The sequence below is a fragment of the Ranitomeya imitator genome, chromosome 3 (genome assembly GCF_032444005.1).
Source record: "Ranitomeya imitator isolate aRanImi1 chromosome 3, aRanImi1.pri, whole genome shotgun sequence".
In the NCBI taxonomy this organism is placed as follows: domain Eukaryota; kingdom Metazoa; phylum Chordata; class Amphibia; order Anura; family Dendrobatidae; genus Ranitomeya; species Ranitomeya imitator.
Window position 1 is genome coordinate 709,990,707 of NC_091284.1, and position 25,195 is coordinate 710,015,901.

Sequence of the window (25,195 nt, forward strand, 5' to 3'; positions counted from 1 at the left end):
AATTTTGGTGCAATTCGGATATGTGCCAAATTTTAGAGACTTTTGGCAGTTTTCTTTCAGCTCCACTGAAATGGGTAGGACGCCACGGCAGGGGTAGGATGCTACAGCAGGAGTAGGATGCCACAGCAGGAGTAGGATGCCACAGCAGGGGTAGGATGCCACAGCAGGGGTAGGACGCAATGGCTTGTCTAATTCATGTCAGAAATTTCACTCCACTCCCTGAGATTTCTGGCGCCACATGTCAGACAATCCAGATTCACGAAACAGGAGTGCCTGACTTCAGCACAGCCTGTCCTCAAAACTGGGGATTCTTGATGAATCATTACCACTGTGGTCAATATGATGCCATCGATGCCAGTTAGTCCTCATTCACATGCTCATGTTCTATCCTTGTTTTTCATGGACAGAACACATCCAATATAGTCAATGGGGCTGTTCACATGTCAGCGGTTTTTTTGAAGATGCTCATTCTGTTGAGATTGTTAATTTCACTACATCCTTACAGTACCATGTAAACCTATGAAAAACCAAATCCGCTGTGCACATGCTGCTGAAAATACCGCGCGGAAACGTAGCGTTGTATTTTCCGCAGCATGTCAATTCTTTGTGCGGATTCCGCAGCGATTTACACCTGCTCCTCAATAGGAATCCGCAGGTGTAAAACTGCAGGTGGAATCCGCACAAAAAACGCAGGAAATCTGCGGTAAATCGGCAGGTAATTCGCAGGGCATTTTACCTGCGGATTTTGCAAAAATGGTGTGGAAAAAGCAGCACACAAATCCGCAATGTGGGCACATAGCCTAATAGAATACTTCAGGACTGGAGTACATATAAATACAAGTGATTCATCAATCGCAAGTTCAAGTCCCCAATGGGGAATAAAAAATAAAGCAACAATTAATATTTTAATATCTGTTTAAAGGGAACCTGTCACCCCGTTTTTTCAAGATGATATAAAAATAGCGCTAAATAGGGGCAGAGCTGGGCTTTACATTAGTGTATTTTTGGAGCCTTTATTCCCCACCTATGCTGCCGAAATACCTTTGTAAAGTCGCCGTTTTGGGCTGTCACTCACGCTGGTCTGGTCATATGGGCGTGGTGACAGCGCTGTTTCTCCCCCAGATCTCCGTTGGTGGCGTAGTGGTGTGCGCATGCCCAACAGGCGAATCCAGTGCGCAGGTGAAGGAAAAGAGCGCGATCTGCGCTATTCCGCGGTTTATTGGTGGGCGTGGCCATCTTTGTGAGGCCGCTCGTGCGCAGATGGTTCTCGGCTTCCCAGGGCTTCAGGAAAATGGCCACCACAATCTCCATCTGCGCACGCGCGGCATCCCGCGGCCATTTTCCTGAAGCCCCGGGAAGTCGAGAAGTACTATCTGCGCACGCGCGGCCTCACAAAGATGGCCGCACCCACCAATAAACCGCGGAATAGCGCAGATCGCGCTCTTTTCCTTCACCTGCGCACTGGATTCGCCTGTTGGGCATGCGCACACCACTACACCACCAACGGAGATCTGGGGGAGAAACAGCGCTGTCACCACGCCCACCTGACCAGACCAGCGTGACAGCTCAAAACGGCGACTTTACAAAGGTATTTCGGCAGCATATGTGGGGAATAAAGGCTCCAAAAATACACTAATGTAAAGCACAGCTCTGCCCCTATTTAGCGCTATTTTTATATCATCTTGAAAAAACGGGGTGACAGGTTCCCTTTAAAAAAAAGTACAACTTTTAAAAAAACAAACAAGTTTAAATCCTTCTCTTTTATCAAATATAAAAATAAAAAAACCTAAATGTTTTCACATCCCAGAGGCCAGAAATGTCCAATAGATGAGTAGAAAATTAATTACCCCAAACAGTAAACTAGAGAAAAATAAAAAACAGAATTTACATTTTTTGGTAAATCCAGCTCCACAAAAAAACACACCAAAACACAATAAAAAGCCATCAAACATCGCATGTACCCCACAATTGTATCAATTAAAATGGCAGATTGTTATAGATAAAGACCCCTCACCCGCCTTCATCAACACAGATTTTTTTTTTTTTTTTTACAAGTTTGAATTTTTTTTAACCTCTAAAATAATGATAAAATAAAAACCTTACAAGTTGGGACTCTCCGTAATTGCTCGGACTCGAAGGATCAACTTACTGGATTTTATGGCGCACCGCGAGCGCCATAAAGAGAAAAGACAATGGCGGAAGGTACCGTACTTTGGGTTTTTTTTTTCCATTTCACCAATTTGGAATGATTTTTTCTTTCTCGTTAGATGGTAAAGTGAATGATGTCGTTCAAAAGGAGAATGAAGGGTTAATCCTTTCTAATCTCTCCTGGATGAAGTTTTCACAGGAGATAAGTTGTCTGTCCTGTGGCCCCCACTATCCGCCCCCCACCAGGTACCGCACATCACCTGCCAGGCAGACACACTGCTCTGTCCCTCGTCTGTGGAGGATCGATGCTCCCTCCCGCAGAACTCTGGGTCCTCGCACTCACTCCGCAGCCAATAGCAGTGTGCTGTACAGCAGCGCCCCCTGGCGTCCAGGCCAGTAATTGCTGTCAGCGGCAGCCATCTTTCTTAAGGGAACTATAAGGCGCCTTAAAAAGTATAGGAAAACTTCGCGGTAAATCCGTATACTGCGCTGTAAGGAGGTCTCACACCAAACACTCATAACCAGGAGTGTGACTAAGCCAATTTAGTCCGAATTAACAACTTCGCAAAGCATATAAAACGAATCTATTGGTTTTTTTTCCAGCATCAATCATGGCGGTTTCTATAGCCGGCTATATCACGTGACAAGCGCTCAGAGCGCCCACTTGTGGAGACAAAGAACACTCCCATTTGCCGTTCAACAAATGAAGCTTTATTGAAAAACCAACGAACAAAGCAACAAAAAAAAAAGCGGTATTGCCGATGCTTCCTTATTGCAGCGTTTGTCTATTTAGGACGGTTTCCCAGGGTGTTCGGCCCCGCCGGCTACCGGTTAGTGGCCAGGCCTGGAGGAAAACTTCCGTGCCGCCGAATACGTTGCGCTCTACTCACGGCTGTTGCAGAGGCCCTCTACGGCAGGCCGGCCGGGCGGCGGGCGAGAGAGGTGAGTCTGCGCGCCAACACCTCAGCGTGTGTGAGGGGAAAGAGAAACAAGTCAGGCGGCGGGAGAAAGTGTCCGCTCCAGAGCCGCAGCGTGTGCTCGGTGCCGCCTCTCACCGTGCGTCATCTGTGTCCTGACCGTATCCCTGGCGGAAAGTGTGTGTCTCCCGCACTCCGGGCACTGGCACTACTGTTAGTGTTGGGGCACTACAAGTCACACAGTGCCTGGAGGCGGCTGCCTAGCACATGTCCTGGGGCGCTGCTGCCTCTGCTCCTCCATAGCTCCTGTGGTCACTGTGCTCCTGGTGCAGAGATGCTTCTCATCAGGGATGGATGAGCGTACTGAGATCAATAATGGGAGCTGTCTCCTGATGGCGCCATCTGACCGGTGCTGCTGGTGGGGAGCAGTGGTGCTGCTGGTGGGGAGCAGTGGTGCTGTTGGTGGGGAGCGGTGGGGGAGGGGGGCGGTGGTGGTGCTGGGGGGGAGCAGTGGTGCTGGTGGCGGGCCCGTTTGTTGGGATCCTCTGCATATACTCTGGGGACGTGTCAGCTCCTCGTTCACTGACTACATTTTTGGCTGCGAAGTGCCCAGGTTTTCCCTGGAGCCTGTGAGGGGACTGTGACCATTGCTTGTATTGGGTCCAAAACAATGCTTTCTATTTAACGCAGGTAAATCCGCATGTGTTAGAATTCCAGAATGTTAGATTTGGAAGGGACGTCCATGTCCAACCCCCTGCTCCGTGCAGGATTCACTAAACCATGTAGCCGGGCTGAATGTCGTTGATCATCTTAGGCCGGTTTCACATTTGCGTTTACCTGATCTGCGGAGAGGGCTGTGGACTTCCTCCGTGAAGCCCCGCCCTTGGCCGCACCTCCGCTGCTAGCTCAGCTTACTTCTGCATGCGGCCTGCGTACCTATCTTTAACATTAGGTACGCAGGTCGTGCGGCTGTATGCGGATGCTTCTGCATGCGTCGTTTTGACGATGCGGAGAAAAAAAATTGCTACAGGCTGCGTCCTACGCTGGATGCCGCATCGTCAAAACGCAGGCTGCATGCCGAAGTAGGCGGAGCTAGCGGCTGAGGGCGGGGCTTAACGGAGGAAGTCTGCAGCCCGCCGCAGATCAGGTAAACGCTAGTGTGAAACTAGCCTAACCTGGTGTGCTGGCCCCAGCTGCCAAATTATCCCCAACCAGTTCCCACAATCCATCTCTTCTGACCCAGCATTCTGGACTATAAATTTAGAAACATCCTTAAGGGTGCACGCGAGCATCCCAGAAGGAAAGCATCGTGATACAACAGTTATTCCAAGGCAGGAGTCAGGTAACCCACACTCTGCTCTCCCGTCTATCCATGTGCTTTATTCCTATCCTCCTGCTCCCTTGCAATCCGCATTCACCACATAATCCCCCCTCCATCACGACTCGTACACATCAGCACCTCTCTCCTTCCCGCTCCCATGCACTTCTCACCTTTCTGAAAAACCTCAGCACATCTTGCCCAAACACACTGCACAAAAAACTTCATAAAATTCCAAAAACTACTCGCTCTTTATCTTCCTACTCCTACTGATTTCAGGGGACATCTCCGCCAACACTGGTCCACCATCCACCAACCTCAACCCCCTACCCTACCTCACATCGAAACCTTAATAATCTTACTAATATTAGTTGCACTCCATCTTCTCCTTTTAATTGTGCCCTTTGGAATCCACGGTCTGTATGTAACAAGCTTCCTTTCCTACACAACTACTTTCTGAACAACTCTCTAAATCTATTGTCCCTCACGGAAACCTGGATTCAGGATACTTAACTGTCTCCCCCGCTGCCATTTCTCATGGTGGCTTACAATTCTCCCATTCCCCAAGACCCACAAACAGACATGGTGGTGGAGTCGGCATACTCCTGTCCCCACAATGCACTTTCCAGGTCATCCCCCCAGCTCCATCACTCTCATTCCCTTCTTTTGGGGTCCACATTATCAGGCTCTTTCGTCCCCTCTTCCTCAGAGTAGCAGTCATATACCGGCCCCCAGGCTCGCCCACCCATTTCCTGGACCATTTCTCTGCCTGGCTGCCACATTTCATGTCCTCGGAACTCCCAACCCTTATTCTGGGAGACTTCAACATCCCCATTAACAGCCTCACTTCTACATCTGCATCCCAGCTTCTATCACTAACCACTTCTCTAGGCCTTACAGCTCTCAACCTCTGAGACACAAAGACAGTAACACCGTTGGTCTGGTCTTTGTCCGGCTCTGCTCAATCTCCTACCTAGATAACTCACCGCTTTCTGTCTCTGACTACAACATTCTATCTTTCACACTCACAATTCCTCACCCACCCCAGCACACTCCTACCTTCCACACATTCAAAAATCTACATGCTATTAACCCTCATACACTTTCAGACTCCCTACACTCATCATTGTCCCCAATCTCCTCTTTTTCCTGTCCTGATCTGGTTGTACATCACTTCAATGACACTTTTAGAAGCACCTTGGACCAAGTAGCGCCCCTCACTCTCAGAACCTCCAAACAGAGTAAAACAGCCCTGGCTCACATCGCAAACCCGATTTCTCCAGTGATGCTCTAGGTGTGCTGAACGCATATGGAGGAAAACACACACTCCAGAAGACTTCATACACTTCAAATTTATGTTAAAAACCTATAACTCTGCCCTTCAGTTCGCCATACAGATCTACTTCACCGCTCTGATCTCCTCACTATCCAACAACCCCAAGAAACTTTTTCACACCTTTCACTCCCTCCTCAGGCCAAAAGCACAAGCCCTATTTGTGCTGATGACCTGGCCTCCCACTTTATAGAGAAAATAGACAATATCTGTCAGGAAATCCACTCCCAGACACCAAGTGCAGTGACTCCCATCCCTCCCTACATCTCCCCTGGCTCACTCTCCGCATTTGATCCCATTACAGAAGAAGTCTCCAGGCTCCTCTCGTCCAACTACATGCACTACCGACTCCATTCCCTCACATCTCCTCCAGTCTCTCTCTCCAGTCGTCACAACTCGCCTAACTACAATCTTTAATCTCCCCCTCTCCACTGACATTTTCCCCTCCTCATTCAAACACTCGATCATTACTAAAGAAACACGCCCTCGACCCATCCTGCACAGATAACTACAGACCAGTCTCCAATCTCCCCTTCATCTCTAAACTCTTGGAGCGCCTGATATACTCCCGCCTTAAGGTACTGTCACACTGGACGATATCGCTAGCGATCCGTGACGTTGCAGCGTCCTGGCTAGCAATATCGTCCAGTGTGACAGGCTGCAGCGATCAGGCCCCTGCTGTGATATCGCTGGTCGGGGAAGAAAGTCCAGAACTTTGTTTCGTCGCTGGATCTCCCGCTGACATCGCTGAATCGGCGTGTGTGACGCCGATTCCGCGATGTCTTCGCTGGTAACCAGGGTAAACATCGGGTTACTAAGCGCAGGGCCGCGCTTAGTAACCTGATGTTTACCCTGGTTACCATCGTTAAAGTAAAAAAAACAACCACTACATACTTATCTACCGCTGTCTGTCCCCGGCGCTGTGCTTCTCTGCTCTGGCTGTGAGCACAGCGGCCGGAAAGCAGAGCGGTGACGTCACCGCTCTGCTTTCCGGCTGCCCGGCGCTCACAGCCAGAGCAGAGAAGCAGAGCGCCGGGGACAGACAGCGGTAGGTAAGTATGTAGTGGTTGTTTTTTTTTACTTTAACGATGGTAACCAGGGTAAACATCGGGTTACTAAGCGCGGCCCTGTGCTTAGTAACCCGATGTTTACCCTGGTTACTGGCATAGTTGGTCGCTGGAGAGCTGTCTGTGTGACAGCTCTCCAGCGACGCTGCAGCGATCCGGATCGTTGTCGGTATCGCTGCAGCGTCGCTTAGTGTGACGGTACCTTTACCACGTTACCAAGCCACTCATTCCCTCCTAGACCCTTCACAGTCCGGTTTCCGCCCCCTACATTCAACAGAAACATCACCCATCAAGGTGTCCAATGAGCTGACAGCAAAATGTAACGGTGACTGCTCTCTGCTCATTCTTCTCGACCTTTCTGCAGCTTTCGACACTGACCACCCTCTCCTACTCTCTAGGCTCCAGTCACTAGGCATTAAGGACATTGCTCTCTCCTGGTTCTCTTCCTATCTTTCTGACAGCTCCTTCAGTGTTCTGTTCTCTGGCTCCACTTCATCTTCTCTTCCCCTCACTGTCGGGGTACCTCAGGGCTCAGTCCTTGGCCCCCTTCTCTTCTCCCTCTACACGGCCCCAATTGGACAGACCAGCAGATTTGGCTTTCAGTACCATCTTTATGCTGATGACACACAACTATACACATCATTCATCCCCTGACCTACTACTCTTGTTGTACTACAGAACACCAGTGACTGTCCGCAGTCTTCAACATCATGTCCACCCTCTATCTGAAACTCAACCTCTCCAAAACTGAACTTCTTCTGCTCCCGCCATCTACTTACCTCCCTAAATCTGACATTTCCCTCTCCGTGGGTGGCACCATAATAGCACCCCAGCAGCAGGCTCGCTGTGTGGGTGTTATGTTTGACAACGATCTCTCCTTCACATCCCATATACAATCTCTTGTCCCCTCTTGCCGCTTACACCTAACGAACATCTCTAGAATCTGCCCTTTCTCTAGTCACCTTCCACGACCGCATTGGAGGATGTCTCCATTCTCTAATGGACAGGAAGCACGAGATGTTAAAAGCCCCTCCTCCCTCCAAATCGCCAGTGTCTTTCCTGTCCCCCATGGGGCATGGAGAAGTTCTGGTATGCTGCGTGGCCGGCGACTGCAGTATACCTGCATTTTCTCTGCCGGGCAGTTGTGGTCAGGGCTCTGCCTTCCTCCTCGTTATACTGCTCCTGTCTCCCCTGGACTCTGGACCTTCCTGGCTCACCTGCGCCTCTGCGGAGGTAAAGCGGGCCAGTGATCCCCGGCGGTGGCCTCCATGAGCTCACCACTTCATCCTCTCCTGTTCGGTGTCCCGGAAGTGACGACATTGTTGCGCGGCGCGTCACTTCCGGTCCTGCGCTCTCTGCTGGAACGCACGCTGGAGCACATCGACATCCTGGTCTGGCCTCCTAGCGCCCCCAGGACTACTGACGCCGCACAGAGCACGCCTTTCCACGTGGAGGCCTGCTCCAGGACCCGGGGAGGAGGAGGGAGAACATGATTCACCTGTGCTGGTGGCTGGATTTATTTCTATATAAACCAGCCTGAAGACACCTCCAGGTAAGACTGATCACCTGTCATAATGGATGGTGCTTCCTGCCCTGCATCTGCAGAGCGCAGCGCTACCCCTGCTACAGTAAGTCCATTGCTGGGTGGGTCCAAAGCTAGGAATAGTGGGGCCCTTCTGATCCTTACACCACTCTCCCTTTCTTTGCAGGGAGACAAGTCTGCCAGGAAAATCCCGGCCAAAAAGACACTTGTGCAATCTGCAATGTAAAGCTTCCCTCTCTATGGGAGAAGAAGCTGTGTCAGGGATGCACAGATAAAGTTGTCGGAGCCGAGCAGCCTTCTCTCCTTGATGAAATCCGGGCCCTAGTCAAGCATGAAGTACAGACTTCTCTAGCTGCCTTCAATCCTCCTCCTCCACAGCTTCAAGGTCCTTCTAAAAAAAGAAAAATACAATTTGAGGATTCGGCCTCCGAGTCCGATCACTCTTTTTCACCCTCTTCTGAAAAATGGGGTGAATCTTCGTCTCCTAAATTTACGGAAGCAAGAAAATATTTTTTTGTCCTCTGATTATACTGAAGAGTTGATTATGGCTGTACGTAACACAATGGGGTTACATGAGGAATCTGTCCCACAATCTATAAAGGACCAAATGTTTGGAGGATTGAAGTCAGAGAGACAAATAAGGTTTCCGGTACATAAAAATGTCCTGGATTTAATTTCTCAGGAGTGGGATCTCCCTGAGAAACTCCTATCCTCCCCCTCTGAAATGAAACACAGGTTTCTTTTAGGCCTCTTTCACACGTCAGTGTCTCTGGTACGTGTACTGACAGTTTTCTCACGTACCGGAGACACTGACACACGTAGACCCATTCAAATGAATGGGTCTATGCACATGTCTCCGTGTTTTCACGGACCGTGTGTCCGTGTTGAAAACACGGAGACATGTCCGCTTTTCTCCGGCAGCACGGTCCGCAAAGCGTGCCGCACACGTGCACAGGGAGAACAGTGTGCACTCTTCTCCGTGTGCACGTACTGCGGTAGGAAAGACTACAGTAAGCGCTGACCCCTGCTTTTGGTGCTGAAGCCGGCATTCATTCCTTCTCCCCAGCAGCATTCGCTGGAGAGAAGGAATGAAAAATCAAGGGTTTTTTTTTTTAGTTAAAAAAAGTTTGGGGTCACCTCCCATCCCCCGTGGGCCTGCCCGCTTACCGAGAAATACTCACCCAGCTCCTGCGATGTCTGTTCTCAGCTCCGGCAGCTTGTCCTGTGTGAGCGGTCACATGGTACCGCTCACTACAGTGATGAATGTAGAGTATATATGTTTAGTACCTTTCGGGACTATAAAAAAACCTCATTGACTGCCGGACCAGGTAGGGGGTAGGCTTTCAGCCTTCTATCCTGCCTGGTTACAAATTTCCAACAGTCCATGGATTCTTAGCGTTATTGAAACTGGCCTAAAGTTTGAGTTCCAACAGATTCCTCATGATAAATTTACTTTAACACCCATTCGTTCTTCTTGTGCAGAACAATTGGCACTAGAGTCGGAAGTTCAGGAACTTCAGATAAAAGGGGTTCTGATTAAAGTGCCTGCGGTACAAAGAGGTAAAGGGTTCTACTCCCCTCTCTTTCTGGTCAAAAAACCTGACGGATCTTTTCGTACCATCATTAATTTGAAAGGCCTGAATACATTTTTGCTGGTCCCGTCTTTTAAAATGGAATCTGTAGAGACGGCAATAAAACTTCTTTAACAATTACTTCATGGTTGTCCTAGATCTGAAAGACCAGGAACAGGACATATTAATAGTTCCCTACCTAGATGACTTATTGATTGTGGGACATTCAGTCACATTGCAAAATTCAATTGGAGAAGGTGACATCTGTGTTACACAAATTGGGGTGGATTATAAATTTAAAAAAAACTCGTTTACAGCCTTTAAAAGTTCAGGAGTTTCTGGGTCTTACCATAGACTCCAGTCGGCAGGAGTGTAGTCTTCTGGATTCAAAAGTGGATGGTATCCAGCGACTAGCGACCAGAATGATTAATAATCTATCAGTCTGTAAGAGGGGCGATGTCACTATTGGGTTCACTTACATAGTGTGTTCCGACGGTTCTCTGGGCTTAATATCATACTAGAACACTACAGTGGGACGTTTTACAGAATTCCCGTCGCCTAAAAGCTCATCTTGATGGTAAATTTTCATTCTGTTGAATCCATTCAATCACTACATTGGTGGACGCACGTACCAAATTTGCGTAGGGGGGGTTCCCTGGACAAATTATATAACTCTGAAAATACCTACAGATTCTAGCCCCAGGGGATGGGGTGCACACTTGGAAACTAGTTGGGTCCAGAGGCTGTGATCTCCGTACGAACAGAGTTTGTCATCCAATCTAAAGGAGTTATTAGCGGTAGAACGGGCTTTAGTTTTCTTATACCCCTACAGGGTCGGCACATCAGACTTTTTTCTGACAACCAGGTAACCATAGCCTACATTAACCATCAAGGAGGTACTCTGTTCGGTTCATTAATGGAGGTCGCGGATGGTATTTTTCAGATGGCCGAAAATCATCTACTATAAGTCTCGTCTCTTCACATAGAAGGAAAGTACAATATCATGGCCGACTATCTAAGCCGCAACCAACTCAGACAGGGAGATTGGATACTAAACGCCTCCATCTTCAATCAGATCATACAATTGTGGGGATGTCCAGACATAGATCTCTTTGCCAAACGAGAATACAGAACGCTACATCGATTCTGCTCCTTAACCCCTTCATGACCAGGGGATTTTTCGTTTTTCCGTGTTCGTTTTTCGCTCCCCTCCTTCCCAGAGCCATAACTTTTTTATTTTTCCGTCAATTTGGCCATGTGAGGGCTTATTTTTTGCGGGACGAGTTGTACTTTTGAACGACATCATTGGTTTTAACATGTCGTGTACTAGAAAACGGGAAAAAAATTCCAAGTGCGGTGAAATTGCAAAAAAAGTGCAATCCCACATTGGTTTTTTGTTTGGCTTTTTTGCTAGGTTCACTAAATGCTAAAAATGACCTGCCATTATGATTCTCCAGGTCATTACGAGTTCATAGACACCAAACATGACTAGGTTATTTTTTATCTAAGTGGTGAAAAAAAATTCCAAACTTTGCTAAAAAAAAAAAAAAAAAAATTGCGCCATTTTCCGATACTCGTAGCGTCTCCATTTTTCGTGATCTGGGGTCGGTTGAGGGCTTATTTTTTGCGTGCCGAGATGACGTTTTTAATGATAGCATTTCGGTGCAGATACGTTCTTTTGATCGCCCGTTATTGCATTTTAATGCAATGTCGCGGCGACCAAAAAAACGTAATTCTGGCGTTTCGAGTTTTTTTCCCGCTACGCTGTTTAGCGATCAGGTTAATACTTTTTTTTATTTGATAGATCGGGCAATTCTGAGCGCGGCGATACCAAATATGCGTAGATTTGATATTTTTTTTTATTGATTTATTTTGATTGGGGCGAAAGGGGGGTGATTTAAACTTTTATGTTTTTTTTATTTTTTTCACATTTTTTTAAACTTTTTTTTTTAACTTTTGCCATGCTTCAATAGCCTCCATGAGAGGCTAGAAGCAGGCACAAGCCGATCGGCTCTGCTACATAGCAGCGATCTGCTGATCGCTGCTATGTAGCAGAATTGCACGTGTGCTGTGAGCGCCGACCACAGGGTGGCGCTCACAGCGACGGGCAATCAGTAACCATAGAGGTCTCAAGGACCTCTATGGCTACAATGGAGACGCATCGCCGACCCCCAGACATGTGACGGGGGTCGGCGATGACGTCATTTCCGGCCGCCCGGCCGGAAGCGGTAGTTAAATGCCGCTGTCTGCGTTTGACAGCGGCATTTAACTAGTTAATAGGTGCGGGCAGATCGCGATTCTGCCCGCGCCTATTACGGGCACATGTCAGCTGTTCAAAACAGCTGACATGTCCCGGCTTTGGTGCGGGCTCACCGCGGAGCCCTGCATCAAAGCAGGGGAGCCGGCATCGGACGGTATAGTACGTCCGATGCCGGTAAGGGGTTAAACCCCAGAGACAGTCTTTATGCGGTAGACGCTATTCTAATTCCATGGCACTTCAATCTCGCTGATACGTTTTCCCCTCTGAACTTAATCCCCATAGTTCTGAGGAAAATACAGGAAGACGGGGCCCGAATAATCCTGATAGCCCCGTTCTGGCCCAGAAGATCATGGTTTCCTTGGCTGAGGAAGATGTCCGTTTCCCAGCCATGGATTCTTCCAGAAATACCAAAACTCCTCTCCCAGGGGCCAATCCTCCATCCACGAGAGGCCAATTTACATCTAGCGGCGTGGAATTTGAAAGGTCGTTACTAAGGGGGAGGTTTTTTTTTGCGGGACCTGATAAATACATTACTTAAAAGTAGAAAAGACTACAACAAACATTTACGTCAGGATTTGGAAGAAATTCTTATCAGTTTCATAAACACGGATTGGTCGGGAACCCTGTATTAACCAAATTTTTGAATTCCTGCAAAAAGGATTAGCTATGGGCCTAGCCACAAGTACGCTTACAGTTCAAGTATCGGCTCTAGGGGCACTATTCAATAGAAATTTGGCCAGCAATCATTGGATAGTCAGGTTTTTCAAGGCGGTTACGAGATCTAGACCAATCATTGAACCAAAAGTAGTTCCATGGGACCTAAATCTTGTTCTCTCAACTTTTAACGCAAGCTCCATTTGAGCCTATTGATGATGCCCCAATCAAAATCCTATCCTTGAAAACAGCTCTCTTGGTTGCACTTACATCCGCGAGAAGGATTAGTGATATACAAGCTTTGTCCAGACAGCCTCCTTACATGCAGTTTAGGGAAGATGGTTATGAGACCTGATCCTCTTTATCTTCCAAAGGTAGCTTCAAAATTTCATGGGTTACAAGAAGTTGTTCTTCCCTCAATTTGTCCTAATCCCACTAATAAGGAACATACATTTCATACTTTGGATGTTAAAAGATGTCTTCTTAAATATATTTCAGCTACTAACGCTTGGGAAAAAAAGATAATTCCCTATTAATATCCTTTCAGGGAGTTAGAAAGGGATTTAAAGTATCTAAAAACACACTAGCTAGATGGATCAAGGGAGGCAATATCTCTGGCTTATACAGCAGGTGGCATGGAGATCCCAGAAGGTGTTAAAGCTCATAGCACTCGAGCCGTGGCCACATCCTGGGCGGAGAGATCTGGAGTTTCGATTGAAGACATTTGTAAGGCGGCCACATGGTCTTCTCCATCTACTTTCTTTAGACACTATAGACTAGATCTCGGTAGCTCCTCTGATCTCACCTTTGGGAGAAGGGTGCTTGAAGCAGTTATCCCTCCCTAGTCCTTTTTTACTTCTCTGAAAGTCTCTCGTGGTGCTGTCATGGCAACTAAATAAATACGTAAGCTACTTACCAGTAGCGTTGTTTTTCAGGAGCCCATGACAGCACCCTTATATTCCCTACCCTATTTCTCGTATGGGTCAACACTTTCTTTTCCTTTTTAAGTGCTAAGTTTATTCACACGGTGAATTGTACCATATTTTAAATTGATTGTGCTCCTACCCAGGGAGGTCCTCTCATGCTCTGTAAACCAACTAATGCGGGAGAGGGGTGCCGCCCTTTTGTCTGTAGGTTTCCTGTCCCTGAAGGGTGGATCCCCTCTCTTGTGGTGCTGTCATGGGCTCCTGAAAAACACAGCTACCGGTAAGTAGCTTACTATATCCTATACCACCGTTTTAAAATGGAATCGGTGAAGTCTACTATCCCCCTGATGGGTCAAAATTATTTCATGGCAACCATCGACCTAAAGGATGCCTACTTTTATGTGTCATCCATCCCCGGCACAGAAAGTATCTCAGGTTTGCAATACAGTTCAACCAGCAAGTGAATCATTTTCAGTTCAACGCACTCCCTTTCGGCATTTCTTCAACGCCGAGCGTATTCTCCAGGATAATGGCGTAGGCAGTGTCTGGACAATCTGCTGCTTATAGCCCCTCGGCTCAGATCCTCAACAGTCATGTCTTAAAGACCCTCGACATTGGGGTGGCTCCCAAATCTGAGGAAGTCCCAGCTACAACCTTCCCAATCAAGGAGGTTTCTGGGGGTTCTGTTGCACTCAGTAAAACAAAAATCACTTCTCCCGGAAGATCAACGGGTGTTAATAGAGAAGATCGTAGATCTCAGAGAGGACAGATCTCCGACTCTACGGAAAAGCATGTCGGTCCTAGGCTCTGATGGCATGTATTCAGTCGGTTGCCTGGGCTCAGGCCCATTCCAGAACCCTTCAAGCCCACATCCTTGCAAACTGGGATGGAAATCCGGGTTCCCTGAACAAGAGTACATACTCCAGGGCATGTAAAAGCATCCCTAGTGTGGTGGTTGAACCCCAAAAACATCCGCAGGGGCGTGAACTGGTCACAATCCCCCCTTGTAACAATTACAATGGACGCCAGCAAGCGGGGCAGGGGGGCGGTATTCTTGCATACTCTCTTCCAGAGATGCTGGAATCAAGCAACAAGCGCCAGATCCTCCAAATTCAGGGAGTTGAAAGCAGTGGAGGAGGCCCTCCTAGCCGCAAGCGGCCTAATATCGGGGAGTCAGTGCAGAATTGGTTGGTACTCCTCCTATGCTGTCCTGGAAGGTTACTGGAGAAAATAGTTAGACTTACCGGTAATTCAGTTTCTAGGAACCTTCCACGGCAGCACAAGTTCCCTCCCTTTCCTTAATCCTGGGTTCATTAAGGTAGCTAGTGCTATGGTATCCGTTGTAAGTCACTGGCGATTTGGAGGGAGGAGGGGCTTTTAACCTCTCGTGCTTCCTGTCCCTATTAGGGAATGGAGACATCCTGCTATGCTGTCGTGGAAGGTTCCTAGAAACTGAATTACCGGTAAGTCTAATTCTATTTTTCTCACCACGGAAACAACAAAAACCCTCACTGTCGCCTTGATCCACTCCCGCCTGGAATACTGCAATGCTCTACTAATTGGCCTCCCCCTTATTCGACTTTACCCTCTCCAGCCTATCCTTAATGGCTCAGCCAGAGTTGTCCATCTAGCTAATCATTACTCGGACGCGTCTGCTCTTCGCCAGTCGTTAAACTGGCTGCCCATTCATTACAGGATCCAATTCAAAGTACTTGTTTTCACCCACAAAGCTCTTCACAGTGTGGCACCCCTTTACATCTCCTTTTTCATTTCTGCCTATCGGCTTAACCGACCGCTGTGCTCTGCAAATGACTTTCGACTAACCTCTGTACTAATCAGTACCTCCCACTCCCGACTCCAAGACTTCTCCCATGCTGCGCCAATCCTCTGGAATGCTCTACCCCAAGATATTTGGACCATCCACAATTTGCATAGTTTTAGGCTCTCCCTCCAGACACATTTGTTCAGTGGCCTATCGTGTTCCCTAATCAGTCATTTTGTGTGTGTTGCCCATTCACTATCTCCATCTATCCCCCACCCCCTGAAGATGGCTGGACCATTATTTTAAATACACACCTGTACTTTGTATCTCCCCCACCTCATTGTAGATTGTCAGCTCTCACGAGCAGGGTCGTCTTATTTTGCTTTAATTGTTAACTTTTACTTATGACTGTTGTGTTTGAAACTGTTAAACTTTAAAGCGCTGCGGAATATGTTGGCGCTATATAAAGATTATTATTAATTATTATTATTAAATCATCTGACAGATGTCTGTCCAGCCTCTGAAGACTTCCATTGATGGAGAACTCGCCACCTCTTGTGGCCGCGTGTTCCACTTAATAATCACCCTCACTGTCAAAAAGTTTTTCCTAATATCTAATCTTTATCTTGTCCTTTCAGTTTCATTCCATTGCTTCTGTTTCCATGTGTAAATGAGAATGATCCCTCTACACTGACAGCCCTTCAGATATTTGTAGACTTTTAAGTTTCCTCTTAGATTTTTATGCAAGCTAAACTTTTCCAGATCCTTTAACCGTTCCTCGTAGGACCTACTTTGCAGTCTGCTCACTATCCTGGTAGCTCTTCTCTGAACTTACCCCAGTTTTTCAATAACATAGTAACATAGTAACATAGTTAGTAAGGCCGAAAAAAGACATTTGTCCATCCAGTTCAGCCTATATTCCATCATAATAAATCCCCAGATCTACGTCCTTCTACAGAACCTAATTGTATGATACAATATTGTTCTGCTCCAGGAAGACATCCAGGCCTCTCTTGAACCCCTCGACTGAGTTCGCCATCACCACCTCCTCAGGCAAGCAATTCCAGATTCTCACTGCCCTAACAGTAAAGAATCCTCTTCTATGTTGGTGGAAAAACCTTCTCTCCTCCAGACGCAAAGAATGCCCCCTTGTGCCCGTCACCTTCCTTGGTATAAACAGATCCTCAGCGAGATATTTGTATTGTCCCCTTATATACTTATACATGGTTATTAGATCGCCCCTCAGTCGTCTTTTTTCTAGACTAAATAATCCTAATTTAGCTAATCTATCTGGGTATTGTAGTTCTCCCATCCCCTTTATTAATTTTGTTGCCCTCCTTTGTACTCTCTCTAGTTCCATTATATCCTTCCTGAGCACCGGTGCCCAAAACTGGACACAGTACTCCATGTGCGGTCTAACTAGGGATTTGTACAGAGGCAGTATAATGCTCTCATCATGTGTATCCAGACCTCTTTTAATGCACCCCATGATCCTGTTTGCCTTGGCAGCTGCTGCCTGGCACTGGCTGCTCCAGGTAAGTTTATCATTAACTAGGATCCCCAAGTCCTTCTCCCTGTCAGATTTACCCAGTGGTTTCCCATTCAGTGTGTAATGGTGACATTGATTCCTTCTTCCCATGTGTATAACCTTACATTTATCATTGTTAAACCTCATCTGCCACCTTTCAGCCCAAGTTTCCAACTTATCCAGATCCATCTGTAGCAGAATACTATCTTCTCTTGTATTAACTGCTTTACATAGTTTTGTATCATCTGCAAATATCGATATTTTACTGTGTAAACCTTCTACCAGATCATTAATGAATATGTTGAAGAGAACAGGTCCCAATACTGACCCCTGTGGTACCCCACTGGTCACAGCGACCCAGTTAGAGACTATACCATTTATAACCACCCTCTGCTTTCTATCACTAAGCCAGTTACTAACCCATTTACACACAATTTTCCCCAGACCAAGCATTCTCATTTTGTGTACCAACCTCTTGTGCGGCACGGTATCAAACGCTTTGGAAAAATCGAGATATACCACGTCCAATGACTCACCGTGGTCCAGCCTATAGCTTACCTCTTCATAAAAACTGATTAGATTGGTTTGACAGGAGCGATTTCTCATAAACCCATGCTGATATGGAGTTAAACAGTTATTCTCATTGAGATAATCCAGAATAACATCCCTCAGAAACCCTTCAAATATTTTACCAACAATAGAGGTTAGACTTACTGGCCTATAATTTCCAGGTTCACTTTTAGAGCCCTTTTTGAATATTGGCACCACATTTGCTATGCGCAAATCCTGCGGAACAGACCCTGTCGCTATAGAGTCCCTAAAAATAAGAAATAATGGTTTATCTATTACATTACTTAGTTCTCTTAGTACTCGTGGGTGTATGCCATCCGGACCCGGAGATTTATCTATTTTAATCTTATTTAGCCGGTTTCGCACCTCTTCTTGGGTTAGATTGGTGACCCTTAATATAGGGTTTTCATTGTTTCTTGGGATTTCACCTAGCATTTCATTTTCCACCGTGAATACCGTGGAGAAGAAGGTGTTTAATATGTTAGCTTTTTCCTCGTCATCTACAACCATTCTTTCCTCACTATTTTTTAAGGGGCCTACATTTTCAGTTTTTATTCTTTTACTATTGATATAGTTGAAGAACAGTTTGGGATTAGTTTTACTCTCCTTAGCAATGTGCTTCTCTGTTTCCTTTTTGGCAGCTTTAATTAGTTTTTTAGATAAAGTATTTTTCTCCCTATAGTTTTTTAGAGCTTCAATGGTGCCATCCTGCTTTAGTAGTGCAAATGCTTTCTTTTTACTGTTAATTGCCTGTCTTACTTCTTTGTTTAGCCACATTGGGTTTTTCCTATTTCTAGTCCTTTTATTCCCACAAGGTATAAACCGCTTACACTGCCTATTTAGGATGTTCTTAAACATTTCCCATTTATTATCTGTATTCTTATTTCTGAGGATATTGTCCCAGTCTACCAGATTAAGGGCATCTCTAAGCTGGTCAAACTTTGCCTTCCTAAAGTTCAGTGTTTTTGTGACTCCCTGACAAGTCCCCCTAGTGAAAGACAGGTGAAACTGTACAATATTGTGGTCGCTATTTCCTAGATGCCCGACCACCTGCAGATTTGTTATTCTGTCAGGTCTATTAGATAGTATTAGGTTTTTTTTTTTTTTTTGTATATGTGATGCCCAGCGGAGGACACTGTATTACTTCACGTGAGCTAGACTCTATGCCTCTATTAATACATCCTAGAACTTTGCATTTTTTTGCTGCTACATCACACTGACTCATGCAGTCTGTGATCTATTGGTGTACCCAAGTCTTTTTCACATGTGCTGCATTTCTTCCTGCTAAATACCATTCTATTAGGCGCTGCCCATTGTTCAAACTTAAGATCTTTCTGAATCCTTTGTCTTCTCTAGTGTTGGCTATCCCCCAGCTTTGTATTGTTTACCCTTCGTTCCTTTATCTAGATCATTTGTAAAAATGTTGAACAACACTGGGGCCATGACAGAGCCTTGTGGTACCCCACTTGAAAAAGTCTTCCAATTGGATGTGTAACAATTTATTACCACTCTTTGAGTATAGTCACTGAGCCAGTTATGAATCCACCTAACATAGCCTTGTCAATTGTGTACTTTGTCATTTTTTTTCAATAAGGATAGTATGAGATATTTTATCAACTGGCTTTCTGAAGTCGAGATATACTATATCTACCACATTTCCCTGATCCACTCAGTGATTCCATCATAGAAGGAAATTAGATTAGTCTGGAATGATTTGCTGGCTAAAAACCCATGCTGGCTCTGGTTAATTACTGTATTCTTATCTAAGTACTTACATGCTGTTTAATAACTTGTTTCTAATATCTTTTCCTTGTATAGAAGTAAGACACACTGGTCTGTAATTTCCCAGCTCACTTTTCTTTCCCTTTTTTGAAGATGGGCACAACATTTGCCCTTTTCCAATCTTCTGGGACTTCTCCTGTTTTCAAGGATTGTTCAAAGGTTCTGGCTAGTGTTTCCATTTCCTCTAACTCTTCCAGTACCCTAGAATGTAATTAATCTGGACCAGGAGATTTAAGTTGACTAAGTGTTCCCTCACAATCTCTGTTTATGGATAGTGTGGGTGTGTCAATGTTTTTAAATTGCCCAGACGTAACTGTACTTCTTTTTCTGTTAAAGGGAACCTGTCACCCCCAAAATCGAAGGTGAGCTAAGCCCACCAGCAGCAGGGGCTTATCTACAGTGTTCTGTAATGCTGTAGATAAGCCCCTGATGTATTCTGAAAGATGAGAAAAAGAGGTTAGATTATACTCACCCAGGGGCGGTCCTGCTGCGGTCCGGTAGGCTCGCGGTCCGATCCGGGGCGTCCCATCCTCTTACAGCGACGTATTCTTCTTGTCTTCACCCTACAGCTATGGCGCAGGTGTACTTTGTATGCCCTGTTGAGAGCAGAGCAAAGTACTGCAGTGCGCAGGTGCCGGAAAGGTCAGAGAGGCCCTGCACACTGCAGTACTTTGCTCTGCCCTCAACAAGGCAAAGTACGCCGTAGCCGCAGCATGAATACAAGAGGACATCATCGTAAGATAGGAGGCTCCGGACCGCGACGCCCATCGTACTGGGACCACCCCTGGGTGAGTATAATCTTACCTCTTTCTCATCTTTCAGGATACATCGGGGGCTTATGTACAGCATTCCAGAATGCTGTAGATAAGCCCCTGATGCTGGTGGGCTTAGCTTGCCTTCGATTGTGGGGGTGACAGGTTCCCTTTAAACTAATTATATCAGGTGGTGAACTTTGCTTTTTCCATGAGCCATGTATGAGGGAGTCTGAGTCAAATTAGTCAGTTTGGCTTACCGACTCCACAGCCCGCTGGAGGAGCATACAGGCTGTTTTTATCATACATGGTGGAGTATAGTAATTGAGAAGGTGTGTTAGTAGTGGACAACCCTATTTAGACAATTTCTCGCCCCATTTGACAATTGATGGTAAAATTATAGATTATGCATATTTAGAATAGACTTTGGGGCTTATTTACGTATATTTGTGGGTTTAACACGAATATAAGTTGTTGTAGTAGTTTTTTTTTTTTCTTCTTCTTACAATTGACTTTTCTATTTCCTTTTGTGCAAATTTTCATTCAAGTTGCGTCTCTGCCTCATTACCCATCTCCAGCGTCTCGCCTTTGTAATGTTATAGTTCCATAAATCACAATTTTATTTTCCATGCTAAATACGTGCATTTATGGCTGTATGAATTGAACAATTTCTTCGAAAGCAATAACGCTTTTCTTTCTCTTCCTCCAGATTGAACAATCATTGTGATCCCAGGGATGTAATAAAACTTAACATGGGTAAGCCATGCTTGCATTTTTTAAGGCATTTTGTGTTTTTTAAAATGTGGTCCTATTAAGGGCATTTTTCTAAAATGACAAGCCAGGTTCCCTCTGCAGCTTATTCTGTAAGCGCTATAGTTTGCCGAATAAGGAGGACCCGAACAGATTCGCTCATCTCTAGTGATGACAGCCTTGCTAATCGTCAGTTACCTGGCCTCAACAGTCGCATGCGCATGTACGACATGTGACCACCAACGTCGGTGATCAGTGGCAGCGGTCATGTAACTGATAACAAAGTCAGCACTTCTGTACTTCGCTTTGGTTGTCCCTGCTCACCACCACACCTATTACTAATGGTGTGACCTTGTCAGATGTGACTCATTGCTATATTACAAGTTGTAATCCTGGGAGTGGCTGCCCCTTTTTAACACATGTATGTAACTGCATTCAATGTTTTATGTATGTAGTTCAAAGCTTTTATATTTTTTTGGGGGGAGGGGGATAATTATGCTTAGTCTAAAATGTTACACATTTTATAAAGCGATAGCATATTACAGGTATGTGCATTTAGTTCATGATTGATGGGGGCCTGACTTCTATCCCCTATGGTATGAGCATGTTGTAAGGGTGCTTTCACACTGCGTTCAGTGCTTATTTCCAAACCCTCCGCAAAATGGTCTTCGTGTGAATTGGTCCATACCATTGCTTTTGTAATCTCAGGTTTTTTTCTTTCTTTTGGTTAGATGAAAAATTGCATTAATATTATGTTTTTCTCCTACTTTAATAGATGAAGATGTAAAGGAAATGGTCTGGGAGAGTGATAATAACTCCAAATATCAAGCACATTTTAAAGATACAGCAAAGGAATCTTTCTGTACTTTCAACTATCAGGTTGGTAAGCATTTATGATTTTTCATTTTTATTTTCAATCTTGTGCCATTTTGTTTCTTGTTGGGAGCAGTAGTGTATATTATTCACTAATATTCATCCCTTTCTTTTGGTGACCACACAAAGATTGCTGGGCATCTATTCATAGTTTATGGTCCAGGCTGGGATTATCTTGATGTAAAATGCTTGAGGTTTTAATACTAACTTTAGGATTTTGTACGGGCTTCCAGTATTGCGGTCTTTAGTCATCTGGACAGGACAACAAATGGAGGAATAATGGTGTTTCCAGAACTAGCTCATCAAATAGAAGAGTTGTGACAAAAGATCGGTGAGCTTCCAGGATGGTCTGTCTATCCAGCCTGACCAGTCAACAAATGCATAAGCCTTACAGAAGGGCACACGGTGACCATAAATTGATAAAGGGAAGAATGCATGCAACATTAAAAAAAAAAAATATTCATACATACACCTTATAACTGACAGAAGCCTTACTTAGCTGGGCAGTATTTCATGGTATTTAGTCAATATCTTGCAGTATCGTACACCAGGAGTAGTAGTGACGCTGTGTGTTAAAACTTTAAAATCCAGCTCACTTTTAATGTTTCACCAATGTGATTGCCCCTTTTTCCACCATACATGACGGCACCACGAGAGAGGGGATCAGCCCTTCAAGGCCAGGAAACCTTCAAGATAAAGGGGCGCTTCCTCTCTCAACATCACATCAGTTGGTTTCCTGCCCTTGACGGGGAACCCTCAAGATGAAGACTTCGGAAGACCGAAGAGGATGCCTGGGTTAGGTGGATTTGGGCAGGCGCTGGTCTGCTGCACCCGTCACCAGGTACCGGCAGTTGCCTCGGGGGTCATGTATTCCATGCCCCCCTGAGCGAAGCATGGCCACAGCCTGTGAGGCAATGCCCGAGTAAAGATTATTCTCAGGGGGATAGCATTTCCCCCCTGTTGATTAAAAATCCTGCTGTCCTCAGGGGTCACTACATGGTGCCCCCCCCTGTTGACCAAAGGTGGCCATGCAGCCCGTAAGGCACATCGGTGCCCGGGCTGGGCAAGTCTCCTCAGAGGTTTGGGGGCCTCCCTGTTGAGCTTTAAAAAAGCAGGTCTCCTTTCCCCCCCTTCCCTCCCTCCTCCCTGGTCGGTACCTGAGACAGCGGAGAGGTATGGAACGGTGTCTGGCAGCCACTATGGATCTGGGGGTGAGTGTGGCGTGTCCGATGGCATGGACACTGCAGAGTTTTCTGCCTGGCCGGCGCCATTTTCCCAGGGGCGCAGTACGCGTGCACAAATCGCTGGGCGGCAGCACTCGGAACGTTTGTGCAGGATACTGGGGCAGAAGGACCGGAAACTTCGGCGCGCACCGGAAGTAAGGGCCGGGTGCACGCCTGGAAGTAGAACGCTCATGGGCGCTGGAGGACTGCAGAGCAGCGCGCACCGGAAGTAAGTGCCAGGTACGCGCGCAGGACCCAGTGGCAACACTCAGAGCAGAGACAGGATCAACCAGGTGAATGGTTGATTAAGTAGCACGTGCCAGAAGTGGGTGCCGGAGGCGCGCTTAGACATCATTATACAGTGCAGGCGTTGCGCTAGCGGCCGGCAGATGCAGGATCAACCAGGTGATTGATTGTATTTACATGCACCGGAAATGGTGCAGGCACGATCAGCCAGGTAATAAAATTAGCAGGCCAGGTGCGCACATACACCTGTTATAGCACAGACCAGGGGGCTGACCAGCCAGTAAAGGCAGGATCAACCAGGTGATGCATTAAAGAAAAAAAAAAAAAAAAGTGAGTATTTAAACAAACCAGAAGTGCTGCCCTGTGTCACTAAACCAGGCCAGGTTGATTGTGACTGCTCTTGTTATGTGGTAGTGTGTAAGAGAGCTTTTCGCCGGAACATTTAATGCCACAGCAAGAGGTGCAGGAGAGGCGGTCTCGCTCAAGTGAGAAGAGCCAGATACGCCATGGCAGCAGCAGGAGCCGCTCGGACAGCATACGGACGGATCGCCATACCAAGGAGGGGGTCCCTGGTCTCATTGGGAGACACGGAGAAAACCAGTCAACCTCCGGATCCGGTACCCGTACTTTGAAAGCGTCCGAGTGGTGAGTGAACTTCGAGAAAGTCCAGCACGCTAATGTCTGTTCTTTTCTCTTATCTCCGTCTCTCCCCTCTTTTCTTATATTTGGGGGTGGAGTATAGGAGGTCCCTAAAGTATAAGGCAAAAGCTAAAAATAAGGAATGTCCCTTGTGTAACAAGCCTTTAAAGGGACTCTTGCCTTGCGCAGAAGTGTACTATGGAGGACAGAGAATGAACTTCAATCCAATATTGCAGCCAGCATGCAGCCGGCGGGTAAGAAAAGGGTGAATGAAACACCCGAAAACCCCGCCCCTATAGCTGAAGATTGTTCCCTCCAAATTCAGGTGACAGAGTCCCTTTAAAGACATCTTAACATACATAGTAACATAGTAACATAGTTAGTAAGGCCGAAAAAAGACATTTGTCCATCCAGTTCAGCCTATATTCCATCATAATAAATCCCCAGATCTACGTCCTTCTACAGAACCTAATTGTATGATACAATATTGTTCTGCTCCAGGAAGACATCCAGGCCTCTCTTGAACCCCTCGACTGAGTTCGCCATCACCACCTCCTCAGGCAAGCAATTCCAGATTCTCACTGCCCTAACAGTAAAGAATCCTCTTCTATGTTGGTGGAAAAACCTTCTCTCCTCCAGACGCAAAGAATGCCCCCTTGTGCCCGTCACCTTCCTTGGTATAAACAGATCCTCAGCGAGATATTTGTATTGTCCCCTTATATACTTATACATGGTTATTAGATCGCCCCTCAGTCGTCTTTTTTCTAGACTAAATAATCCTAATTTCGCTAATCTATCTGGGTATTGTAGTTCTCCCATCCCCTTTATTAATTTTGTTGCCCTCCTTTGTACTCTCTCTAGTTCCATTATATCCTTCCTGAGCACCGGTGCCCAAAACTGGACACAGTACTCCATGTGCGGTCTAACTAGGGATTTGTACAGAGGCAGTATAATGCTCTCATCATGTGTATCCAGACCTCTTTTAATGCACCCCATGATCCTGTTTGCCTTGGCAGCTGCTGCCTGGCACTGGCTGCTCCAGGTAAGTTTATTATTAACTAGGATCCCCAAGTCCTTCTCCCTGTCAGATTTACCCAGTGGTTTCCCGTTCAGTGTGTAATGGTGATATTGATTCCCTCTTCCCATGTGTATAACCTTACATTTATCATTGTTAAACCTCATCTGCCACCTTTCAGCCCAAGTTTCCAACTTATCCAGATCCATCTGTAGCAGAATACGATCTTCTCTTGTATTAACTGCTTTACATAGTTTTGTATCATCTGCAAATATCGATATTTTACTGTGTAAACCTTCTACCAGATCATTAATGAAT

At 46.1% G+C, this 25,195-nt stretch overlaps 2 protein-coding genes across 5 annotated transcripts in view; one reads left to right on the plus strand and one right to left on the minus strand.

Moving 5' to 3' along the window:
* The window catches only part of PFKM (phosphofructokinase, muscle), a 118,390-nt gene extending 115,943 nt beyond the window's left edge, over positions 1 to 2,447 (minus strand). Inside the window, exon 1 of the mRNA XM_069758663.1 lies at positions 2,409 to 2,447. The gene's annotated coding sequence lies outside the window, so the exon portion shown is untranslated. The remainder of the gene's footprint in view (positions 1 to 2,408) is intronic.
* Positions 2,448 to 2,839: 392 nt separating this feature from the next.
* Positions 2,840 to 25,195, plus strand: part of SENP1 (SUMO specific peptidase 1) — a 98,339-nt gene continuing 75,983 nt past the window's right edge. For 2 of the 4 annotated variants that reach the window (XM_069758664.1, XM_069758667.1), the window contains exons 1-3: positions 2,840 to 3,090; positions 20,841 to 20,887; positions 21,657 to 21,760. In XM_069758664.1, the coding sequence (XP_069614765.1) occupies positions 20,884 to 20,887; positions 21,657 to 21,760 (108 nt within the window). In that variant the 5' untranslated portion in view covers positions 2,840 to 3,090; positions 20,841 to 20,883. Of the gene's footprint in view, positions 3,091 to 15,144; positions 15,201 to 20,840; positions 20,888 to 21,656; positions 21,765 to 25,195 lie in introns of all 4 variants that reach the window. The other 2 variants (XM_069758665.1, XM_069758666.1) reach the window with 2 other exon arrangements.